General features: G+C 40.4%; 1 protein-coding gene across 1 annotated transcript in view; it reads right to left on the bottom strand.

The window, feature by feature from the left end:
- Positions 1–10,567, bottom strand: part of LOC139641213 (rho family-interacting cell polarization regulator 1-like) — a gene marked incomplete at its 3' end in the record, with an annotated part of 33,382 nt that extends 22,815 nt beyond the window's left edge. Inside the window, exons 1-6 of the mRNA XM_071515500.1 lie at positions 10,504–10,567; positions 4,549–4,672; positions 2,440–2,592; positions 2,022–2,100; positions 998–1,021; positions 799–852 (exon numbers count right to left, since the gene is read on the bottom strand). Of these exons, the coding sequence (XP_071371601.1) occupies positions 799–852; positions 998–1,021; positions 2,022–2,100; positions 2,440–2,592; positions 4,549–4,672; positions 10,504–10,567 (498 nt within the window). The remainder of the gene's footprint in view (positions 1–798; positions 853–997; positions 1,022–2,021; positions 2,101–2,439; positions 2,593–4,548; positions 4,673–10,503) is intronic.
- Between the last annotated feature and the right edge of the window lie 1,909 nt (positions 10,568–12,476).

The following is a 12,476-nucleotide window of genomic DNA, read 5'->3' as shown; positions in this document are numbered from 1 at the left end:
GAGAGAGAGAGCAGAGAGAGAGAGAGAGAGAGAGAGAGGGAGAATGACCCATGTGTGACAGCAGACCAAGCAAGGTTATCATTCAGCTCAAACAGTTAAGTGGTTCACTAAACAACTTACCTCTGGAATGTCTACCTTCTGTGTGTGTGTGTGTGTGTGTGTGTGTGTGTGTGTGTGTGTGTGTGTGTGTGTGTGTGACCTAGGCCAGACTAAAGTCCAAAGACATTACTGGCTCCCAGCCAAACACAGGCTTGACTGGTCTTGAAGCAACAAAACACACATGCACACACACACACACACACACACACACAGCACCTGTGTTAAAACACCTCAGTTTCTAATACAACAGCTTGTTTAAATGTAATGTTCTTGTTTAGATATACAACTGTCACACTGGACTTATTTAATGAGGAATGTATTTTTTTTAATGTAATCTAAATGAAATATGATTACAAAATGGGAAATCAAATATGGTTATGGTAAAAAATAACATGATTCCTAAAGTGTAAACTAATCTCAGTGTCATCGAAAAGTAATGTGACTACAAAAATGACATCTAAATGCAATGTAAAAGTAATCTCATCACCAAAAACATAATCTAAATATATTGCACAAGTAATGCGATTGCAGAAATGTAATCAAAAAGTAATCTATGCAAATGTGATCATGTAATCTAAAAGCGATGCGATTACAAAAACCGACCAGTCAAGCGTTTCTGAACAAATTTCCCAAACTCTTTGGACAACTATAATTTTCCATAACGTCTACAGACCCGGAAAAGGCGGATGGAAGTCTTACCTTGCTGAGGTGGAACTCCAGTCGCCGTATGAACCGCTCATTCACCTTCACTTGCTGTCAAAGGGAAGCACAGAGTCAATGATGCTCACAATACCTCAGTCAAAGCCAACTGAGGTTCACCAACTTAGTTCACTAGAGATTATGTAGACCAAAAGGTTCATCACTAGTTAGGAGAATTTGTGTCCAATGGCGAACTCACCTTGTCCAATTCATACAGGAAGCCCTGAGGAAGGAGGGGACATCAAACCATCAGTGATAAAAAACAAGACATACAATTTGACACTCTTCATTTTAAGTGATATTTCACTTTGGCAGAACATTTTCTGAATAGACCTTTTTCACAAACATGGCTGCCGTATGTCCACAGGGTATAGATCGGTTAAAAAGCCAACTTTCTGTCGCCCGTAAATCTGTCCGTGATAACTTATTTTGTGTTTCAATGTAATGTATAACACAATACAGGTGTTGCCACTGACATATCTTTCTGTTTCTGTTGTCAGACGACTGCAACACTATAAAAAAAGTGATTTGATCGAAGGTCACAAAATGCTAACAGTACAGAAATTAGCATTAGCCTTGGTTAGCCAGTTAGCATTTTGTGACCCTCGATCACAGTTACTTGCGCAGTCGTCTGAGATATTAGATATATTTTGAGATATTAGATTTTGGTGCTATAACTACTGCGGTTTTATAAAAAAAAAAATATACACATATATATATATATATAAATCATGAAAAACAACTATAAATAGTTAATTTATACATTTTTATACCAGCTAAGAAAAAAAAACGAATGATAATTTTTCCCAAAATGGCATTTTCCCTACAAAAGGGCAAAACACTTTTTTAACTTCACTTGTAGACATGGCATGTCTTGACAAAAATAGTTTTTATATCTTTTGTCATTTCTTTATAATGGTTGTTTTACATGAAAAAAGTAAATAATAATAAAGGCACAGATTTCTTGTCATGGCATTTTGTAAATAATTCATCAAGTTAACAAACAAATCCCTATGTAAATTACCAACTTTATCCACTGGAGAAAAAAAACTTCCAACTGAAATGCAAATTTGTGCACTTTTTAAAAAAAACATATACAGTATTAGCCAATTTAAATATATCAACAACAAAAAATAAGCCATAAAACAAAAGTATTTGTATTTGTGTCCATGTCCAATGCATACAAATTTATTAAAGTAATGAAAGTAAATGTCAGACCATACCAGTCGTGAATTCCTCTTCGATTCTTTCATCTGTCTGCTGAGGCTGTCTAACTCTATCTGGTGAACTTGGAGATAGGACCTGGGTACACACACACACACAGATAAGTTGTTAAGGACTGATACAGTAGGACGTAAAAGGACACAGACAAAAAGATTGACTGGAACTACAATATAATGTAATATTATTATTTACTCCTCCCTGTAAGAAGCAATTTGTTACACTAGTCCTACTTTTCCGTTACAGCCACTAATTTGGCACTTACATCCTCTGTTACCTTCAAAATTCAAGATTCTATGTGAATGATAAGAGAAACCAGATAGCTAACGTTCTTGTCGTCCTTTTACTGGATAAAACCAAAGTAGTGGGAATACTTCCACCCAGAGAAAGACAACTTTTCTATTGTGTGGTGTTACTCACTGAAGCCCTTTCTTCAGTGCCTCGTAGACCTCGTCCAGGCGCTCGGGCTGGGGGATTTTCGGCGGCGGGTTGGACTTGGTCGACGTGGTGAACATTCTGCTGGCCCTGCTCGGCTTCCTGGTGAGACCCGGAGTGCTGAACACCGATAGGTTCCTGCAATAATGACATCATCGCGTTCAAAATCGGCGCCGTCGCCCTCCCTATCGTCGTGATGATCGCTATCCGGCCTAATAAAAAATAAATCATCCTTCAAAAAGATTATGCAGAGGGATTTATTGGCATGCAGATGACAGACTGAATAGCAGGAGGTATCACTCTGTACCGGTTTTCAATATTCGTGTTCCGCTTCATATGGGTTGTATAATTCTCATTCTTTTTAAATATGATCTATATATTGATTTTTAGTTAGTATTCTACCTAAATGTACGTTCAGTGTTGACTGGCTTTGAATTGTCTATCAATGTATTTTTTTTAATTTTTTTTTATTTCCTAACAATGTAAGCTTGCATTTTTTTTTATTTTAATGTATATTGATGTAATTTAGTGTATATTAATGTAATTTAACCTTTATCATGTAATGTGTTATGCATAGTATGTCAGGTGTGGACCCCAGGAAGATTAGCTGATTAAACATGGCATCAGTGGTGGATGAGTTGAGTCCCCCCCCCCCCCCCCCGATATGTGAAGCGCTTTGAGTACTTAAAAAAGCGCTATATAAATGTAATCACTTATTATTATTATTATCATTTTTATTATTATTATCAGCTAATGGGGATCCTTTAAATCAGTGATTCTCAACCTTTTTCATATCAAGGACCCCTAACTTAGTCCACATTAGAGCCACAGACCCCCATTTGATGAGATTTTGACTCTCTGACCCAAATCTGAGAATATTTTTTATTGTTAGGTATGATTTTGTCCAGAATTCCATGACTATCTGTATTGTAGGTAGAGAGATAACAGAGAAACTATGACCAAAACAGTCATTCTTCTACATTCTCTAATTGTGTTAGCTTCTTGGATATGAAATAATGCTGAAGTTTAACAATTCATCAATTTGCTGTGGACCCCATGTTGAGAACCACTGCTTTAAATAAACAATCAAATCTTCATTGTCATTGTCGTCATCATTTAAGACTACAGCTTAGTCCAGTGTACCATAGTTGTAACAGTAGTGAGTGTCTGGAATGTATGAGTGTCTCCATCACTGCACCAATAACAAGAAATCTGACAAAGAAAAAATCCCCACTAATGCAACGTTTTGTTTTTCTTTTTTAATCTTTATTTATCCAGGGAAAGTCGACTCAGCTCCATGCTCTTTCCCAGCAACACCCTGATCCACAGTCATACAGTTCCACACATCCACACTGTGAGCTGCCCAGTATAACCACAGTCTTCTACTGGTGGCCACTGAGCAGCTCCACTGGAGCAGTTGGGTTTGAAGTGCTTTGCTCAAGGGAACCTCAGCAGTAGTTGGTAGGGCTGGGCGATATGGACAAAATCAAATATCACAATATTTTTGACCAAATACCTCGATATCGATATTGTGACAATATTGTAGGGATGACTATTGGTGTTTTCACAAAATATTTACACAATGAGATTTTTGATAAATAATCATCAGTAATGTGGATATAATGACTAAGTGGGTAAAGGCAAATAACAGAACAGCTAGAACAGTCTGGTAAGTTCAGAAAATGACATCACTTTACTGTAATGCAGCCTTTAAAACCAGGAAAAGACACTTATGCCATATCACCATATTACCATATCCAAAATCTAAGACGATATTTAGTCTCATATCATGATATCGATATAATATCGATATATTGCCCAGCCCTAGTAGTTGGTATGGGAGAGACAGTGCAATTCATTTTCCCCAGCTTCTCAAAACTCCACCCACATGTCCCTCTATACACAATCACACACACACACACACACATAGTCAGACTGTCTGTCTGTGGAGCTCCACCTGACAGGATGTCCTGTAAACTCTGTACTTCCCCACAATGTGTATGCATGTGTGCGACTGTGTGTGTGTGTGTGTGTGTGTGTGTGTGTGTGTGTGTGTGTGTGTGTGTGTGTGTGTGTGTGTGTGTGTGTGTCTACCTGTACGGCTTGTCGTAGGTGTTGACTCCAGCGAAGCTCTGGCTCCTAGTGATGGATCTGGAGACGAGGCGCCTGGCCGGGCGCACGGACAGCGACATGGTGGAGAGAGTTCGGGACGGACTCCCTGTGGAGAGCGGAGGAAGGGAAGGGAGCGATCAGCAGCTGAGACCAGAGCACCACATACAACCATGTCGATATCTTCACATTTGACCATTTTCATGCCAAAACAACTGTGGGAAATTCCAAAGGGTGAAGCGTTTCCCCCAGAATTGTGTTCTTGTCCGGGTGGAAAAGCCTCTGAAACATTTAAGCATTTAGACCATCAAGGGACACTAAAACTCCTAAACTGAAAGTCTAAAACGTGACACTTTTTGGGGGGAAAATATATCAGAACATTTTAGCAAAATCAAACATCATCACACTTTCATTTACTACAGATTCCTCCTGAAATTATAGTTTGTTTTACTTAATCTTAATGCGAGAAACATTGCGATGTATTTTTGACAGCAAGGGTTTTATTTTGAAAATTGACAACCAGACGTTATACTTTTACTTTGAAAGTCTGGCTGGCTTGACACTGCGTGAGCTTAGAATTATAAGGTTCTATCTGCCTTCAGGATAGTTCTGAGATATTGAGCTTCAAAGTTTTCAGCATCCATTGACTTAAATGGAGATGGGTCCTTTTGTTTTAGAAATTACAGACTAAAAAAAATCATTATTTTCAAAAAATAACACCACACACATGTCAACAGGCACTCAAAGAATAGGTTCATGCGACTAACTCAGTTTTGACAAAAAGGTCAGATAGAACCTTATAATACCAAGGTCACGTTTACTTAACAGAATATAACCTGCCTACAATATTAATAAGAATCCAAATAATAAAAATACTAGGTCAACAGCCCAGTTATACATTTCTAATTGGGAGATTGACGCTTTCTCAATGTGCATCTTCATCCACAGTTATGCAAGTTAGCAAATCAGGAACATACCAGGAAACTATTACTGCAAACTAATGGAAGTAATATCAATACTACCACTAAGTCTGAATAGGTTACAACGTCATCGAGTCACGGAACCACCAAAGAGTCTGAGCGTGTTACTTTGCTTGTGCCGAATGTTCTAGAGGGCCACAAACAGGACGGACTCCCCACAGCGACAGACGCGGGGTTTGATAGGTTCCTAGTGGGAGCGGTTTAGAGAGCGCACTGACAGGAAGATGGTGGACAGACTCCCTGGAAACAGGAAGGGAGGGGGATTAAGAAGGAGGCGGCCCAAACCCTTCCCAGCAATGGAGAGAAAAAAAAGAAAAACCCCTTTTGGATCGAGCCGTTTGTGTTAAGGCGGCGACTAACTCCTTGGCCGAATGTTTGACGCTTTAGTGCGCCGGTTGATGACACATCGCTCTCTCTCTCTCTCTTCCTGTGCAGCGAGGTCAAGTGGACGGAGTGAGAGGCACTGCTTCCAACATGTAAACACACACAGAAAGAGAGAGAGAGAGAGAGAGAGAGGGAGAGAGAGAGAGAGAGTACAGCACTGAGGATCTGGAACATGCAATTTTAAGGATTTTGAGGTCAAGGGTTAGGTACACACTTTGCTCAAGTTCTCCCAGCGTGTGTCTGTGTGTGTGTGTGTGTGTGTGTGTGTGTGTGTGTGTGTGTGTTATCAGTGAGTCACTGGACTTGGCTGCGGGACCTCATTGTGTTCCGTGCTTTGATAGAAGTTTAAAGGCTAGATTAAACAGAGACAGAGAGACAACGCGCGGTCTGTTCTGGACCGTACGGTCTAGTCTGGTCGGTATCTCCCCATGTACAGCCGCTGTATTCCTATGGGGGATTCCGCTCTGCAGGGTTTGATCCGGCTTTATCAATCCGGAGCAGCTGCCACCGCTATCGGGGGAACTGTAAAATGAAATGTGCCTAAGTTTCTGTGGGACTGTTCACGAGGAAGTTTAAGATTGTTTGGGAAATCTCTCGTTTACATCGATGAGGATTGATACAGTTGGCGTCAATGGGGTTTTATAGTTTGTCCTGGAGGGTTATATTGTACTGGCTGTTCCGTGGATTGTCTGCTCAGCAGTAGCTGCACTGCCCATACATCCCACTTCCTAGGAAGCGGGCACGCATGGCAGTCCTCAGCAAAAAAGACTTCAGTAGTAAACCCATCACTTGGAAGATCTCTTCTTTTAGGTTCGGTTGTACGTTTTAGGGTTTGAGCCATATGCATTTGTAAAAGTTTTAACAAGTAAAACTGCTTTTTAAAAAGAGTTTGAAGAAACACCTAATGGTTCAGAACACCAGCCCCTCTCCAAATATTTTGCTACATAATATCTGACTATATGATCATTAATGAGGAATTTTCTTGGTCATGTTTATGCTGTTTTTAAATGGTACTACTATCATTCCTGAGCTGTATCAAATGTTTTACTGACTATTTAGATATAGTGTGGGTACTTGTTGTCATTGTTGTTATTGGTAGTTTTATTGTTGTTGTTTCATTGTTGTAGTTTGCTAATTTTTTTTGTTGTTATTTTCTGTTTGCCTTGGATTTTGAAATACATTACTGTTTTGCATTATGATGTAATGTTTACTTGTGTGGACCCCAGGAAGAGTAGTTGCTACCTTGGTGGTGGCTAATGGGGATCCAAATGAATAAACAAATAAAAGGCCAATACTGATATTTTTCAATTAAAGCTTCCAATTGAAATATCATTTATTATATGAATTAATCATTTTTATCCCCAGAAATTCCAATAAATGACTAAGTATTAAGTGTTTTTCCCCCAGTATCTTATTCTTCTCCAGGTAGAAAACCCTCAGAAACAGCATTTGAGACACTAAAACTTCCCAGTGAAACCCAGGAGACAAATGAAAATCATCATCATCATGCATGCTTGTGTGGAATCTGATCAAAATGTCTCATTAGAATCAGTTCAGGTTAAGGTCTTCCTATAGACCAGTAATTCTCAACCTTTTTCATATCAAGGACCTCTACTTTAGTCCACATTAGGGCCACGGACCCCCAATTGATGAGATTTTGTCTCTCAGACCCAAATCTGAGAATATTTTTAATGCTAGATATGATTTTGTCCAGAATTCCATGACTATCTGTATTGTAGGTAGAGAGATAACAGAGAAACTATGATCAAAACAGTCATTCTTCTACATTCTCTAATTGTGTTAACTTCATGTAAATGAAATAATGCTGAAGTTTAACAATTCATCAGTTTGCTGGGGACCCTCTGGAAACCCATCAAGGACCCCTGGTGGTCCCCGGACCTCACGTTGAGAACCACTGCCACAGACAACCAGTGTATTGATCAATTCTACAGTAAATACAAAATCAATCAAACTGCAGCATATGCATCATATCAGAGGTGGACGACACTGGACCATATCCGATTCTATATAAAAGGCAGAAAATGGCCCAAAATATCAGTCTAACAATAATATGTGTTGTGTTGACCCGTATAATGCTAACCGTGTTATTAGTGGTTAAAGTAGGGCAGCACACCTAAAGTCATGGGGAACAAATGGGGACAAATGCCATTGGCGTCCTTGGCGTCGTCACAAGTTTTCAAGAACCACAGCGGTGGCTTGGTTATGTTGTTTTCATACTTCAACCCAAAGCCAGGTCACGTGAGTAACCGAGTTATGAAGGGAATTCTCTATGCATGTGAACATAGCCAGTGATAGAAATTAAGCTTGAGCTTCATTTACACACATGACACATGCATTTCTTAGTCTTGCCAATGGGTTTCATAGGCAAGGTTTCTAGGGTTGCCTTCTGCAGAACTCACTTCAAGCCATAGTCCAACGCATAGCAGTGCCAAGTTTCCACCTCCTCTCAAGTGTATGACTAAATATGTCCACAGCAAAACAATGAGCTATTAATCTACTGATATCCATCTCACTGCATCCAGCATGGGCTGTTGTTGTGACTGGCTGGGATGAATCAGAGGCAAGAAGATCCTCTGTTGCATGAAGATATTCAGCTGTCACATGTCGCAACTCTAACCAAGGCAAGTCTCAAGTCTAAATGTAGAACAGCAAGTCAAGTCAGAACAAATCAAGAGTCCAGTATCAATCCAGTCCAGTATTAATATCTTAAAGAAAACTAAATATCTAAGACTTTTCTAAGCAATATGGTTTTAATAGGATAAAAACTTGGTAAGAGCATTATGAGTTTCAACTTCAATAAATTCGATCATTCCATACAAATTCAGAAAACAGAATTTAAATTCAGTCGTCTGCTGGAACAAATCTCATCACTTTCAATCCAAGTCATTTACACAAACACAAGATCTCAAGTCAAGACTTTAGAAACCTTTTCAAGTCATCAGAGTACAAGTCAGAGTCGAGTCCCAAGTCACCAGAACCCAAGTCAAGTCCAGTCTCAAGCGATTAAAAGAGTTTTGTTTCTGTGGCCCAAACCGGAATCCTGTTGTTGTGGCCTAAACCAGCGTTTTGTTGCCATGGTCAAAAGCAGTGTTTTGTTGCTGTGGCCAAAAGCAGTGTCCTGCATCCTGTTTCTTTAAAACAGCTGAAACGCCTCTTCAAGCCAAACTGCCAAACACCCCCTCTCACACCACAGGAAATGTCACAATCCGACAGGAAGTCAGAGGCAATTGGTTCTCCTGACAGGAAATTCGACAAAGGAAGATAGTCCTGAGGGCTGCAGTCATCTGGCTGAACCAGCAAGATGCAGACAGGGAAAGGTCACTTTAAGCTTTTTAGCTGGAGTTTAGCTTTGAGGAGTGTGTGTGTGTGTGTGTGTGTGTGTGTGTGTGTGTGTGTAAGTGTGGAATTACTCTTGTCAAGTATGAGTGGGATATATACCAATAAAGCACACACACACACAGAAAGACAGAAAGAGAAAAACCAAAATAAAGACATAAGAAATAAATAAAGGAAGAGAAAGCCCCTCCCCATCCCTCTTTCTTCCTATCTTAGGTCCACCGTTTGTTGACTTAACCTTCTTCAACTAGTCAAACAGACAGACAGAGGGCTGAGAGAGAGAGTGAGAGACGAAGGAAGAAAACAAATTAGAGAAAGAGAAAATAAGTCTACAGAGTGGATACACAGAGCAAGTGGAAACGTTGGGTCATACAAGTGAATTGAATTCCCTGATTAGTCACTGCATTACATTATGCTTCTGTTCAACCCTCGCAGCAGTTTCACTCAATCAGTTCACACAAAAAAATGCTGAATAATAACTCATATTCTGGTTAAGGTCTTTATTCTCAGTAAGCCGTTTATAAGCAGCTTTCATACCCTGTGTGAATGAGTGGAATATTCTAAATTACTGTGGAAACCAAGTCTGCGCACACCATGGAAACCAGCAGTACATGACAAAGTGAGCAATGCTGTAGTATCTTACCCAGAGTCTGAAAAAAACACTCATATATAAATAATAATAATAATAACACAGTTTGACTAGCTGTGATCAGAGAGGAACCTCCATCATATCAGACTGACTGGACCACACTGACTGGACTAGGGCTGAACGATTTTTAAAAAAATATCTAATTGCGATTATTTTGACTGATATTGCAATTGCGATATGATTTGCGATATTAGAGGGAATGATAATTTTTACATCATTATTCTCATTTTCATTGAAAAACGTATTAAAACGATTATGGTGTGATTTTTGCAGGGATCTGTACCAAACAAAGATGTTTTCTTAAGTCTGTAGAATATGATGTGTAGGCCAGGACATCTCTGCAGCACCACAATATTTACTTTAAATAGTATTTTGACACACATTTCACCTTTAACAAATATTGCGCCTCCTGTGATTTGAAAATTGCAGCAGGCCATATTGCGATTTCGATAAAATTTCGATTGATTGTTCAGCCCTTGACTGGACCACATCTGATTTTTAATTTAAAAAAGAAAAGGCCAATATCGGCCCCATATATCGGTCTAACCCCTAACACAAACCAGCACCTACCTGGAGAGGGCTCCTTGTCTCGGTCAGTGTCCCAGTACAGACAGGCCAGTGGTAGTCGGCACATTTCTCCCCCCTGTCCCACCCTAAGGTCCTGCCTGCGATGTAATCTCTAGCCCAACCATTAGAATAACATCGGCTCATCAGTCAGCCTCCCATGTAGTTCAGTAGTCAGTCAGTATTACAGCCGATCGAGTCAGTTAGTCTGAGATTGACTTCATGACTTTTTAGACCAGCCATCTGGTCTGATCTGGTCTGTTCTGGTCTGATCGGGGCGTTCTCTGTGCCCTACCTGTCCCATAAGAGAAGTCTGGCCCAATAATAATAAACAGATTCCAGTCACATCATCTCCTCTGCTATTGATGCTCTCATATAAACACAGCGACTATGGCTCAGCGCCACGCACTCGTCCAACCTTCCACACGCATCTGTGGAGTGTGTGTGTGTGTGTGTGTGCGTGACTCCATGCCTATTGTTCGATGCGCTCTGGCCTCTCTCTCCAGGACCGTTCTAGAACGCAAAGCCCTGCATGGGGTTGGGGCCACACACAAACAAACACACAAACATACACACACACGTGCACTGTTGCCGCACCCTACCCTGCCATCCCTCTCTCCCATACCCACTTTTAGCATTAGGCCACATATCCCTCTTTGGTCAGCATCGCAAAGAATCTGTGTGTGTGTGTGTGTGTGTGTGTGTGTGTGTGTCCCTGGGAAAACTGGGAGAGAGACCCCTGTGTGTCTCTGTCATGTAAGGAATGTCAAATCCAGACAGACTGGCAGGTCAGAGAACACACACACACACACACACACACATACAGAGGAAAAAACAGACTTGTCTCAAGGAGTAATCATGAAACAAGAAAAAAAATCTATTATGTCAATTGTATGCTTTCAGTTAAGCAAGTTACATTATTGTAACACAAGTGCAATTTCTAAAAAAAAAACCTAGCCTAACATATCTTGAAATATGCTTCATAAAATCTGTATACATGATAAAAATCCAATGATAGCCTTGTCATTTTTTGCAGTGTAGCCTCCTCCTCCTCTAGTGTTGCTCCTCCTAGATGGTTAATAAAAACACACACACACACACACACACACACACACACACACACACACACACACACACACACAAGCCCTACATATCTGGCTGTATGTACAACCGGCATACAAATGATGGACCTATTACAATAACCTGCTACAATAACCATGAGCAGCACCATGCATTCTGGACACATAGGTCACTTCCAGGCTTTTCAAGGCATGTGCCATGCCCAAACCCAAGATGCTGCCAGTACATGGTATTCACATTAGCCAAATAAGCCACCAGGACACACCCATGGCAAGCTTTAAGATGGCAACCATACCATTTTGATCATGTTTCAAGTGCTGTAACCAAGGTGGGGTCAACACTTGTTATGCATCCCATGCATCTTTGGGAAGCTGGAAGGCGACAGTCTAGAAACCAGAGACGGAGCTGAACAATGTGCTCCGATCTGAATGTCTTTGAGTGGCAAATCTGGCAACCAGTAAAACAACGAGGATAAGCACCAGTCATTAAGTTGCCAAGCACCCAGAATTGACCTGATGTACAACAACATGGCGAATGTAAATATTGATGCCCACTGTGTTGTTCTGCTGATAAATGCCCCACAGAGGACGGAAGAGTTCTAGGGGCTCGAATTACTGATGAATCAGAATGAAAATGCTCCAATCACAACAACACCCACCTCGTCAATAGTGATGTTATCACTACAGATCAAAGAAAAACCCTAGGCTCTTTGGGTCCAACAGTCAAAAAGTCTGGTTACGGCCCGGCAACATCTTTGCAGTGTCAAGTATAAAAGTGTAAACTCTCATCATCTGTGAGTAAAATCAGCTAGCTAGTGGACGTAATGTGACAAATTCACTTCTTTTCAGATAATTTCACGGGGTCATCTTCATCTTCATCTTAAAAAAGGGCGAACAGAG

This window comes from Centroberyx affinis, unplaced genomic scaffold, assembly GCF_046629955.1.
Source record: "Centroberyx affinis isolate AG114_WGS23_722 - 3 ecotype Tasmania unplaced genomic scaffold, CSIRO-AGI_Caff_v1 ptg000357l_1, whole genome shotgun sequence".
In the NCBI taxonomy this organism is placed as follows: Eukaryota; Metazoa; Chordata; class Actinopteri; order Beryciformes; family Berycidae; genus Centroberyx; species Centroberyx affinis.
This window is presented reverse-complemented; position numbering and strand designations above follow the sequence as displayed.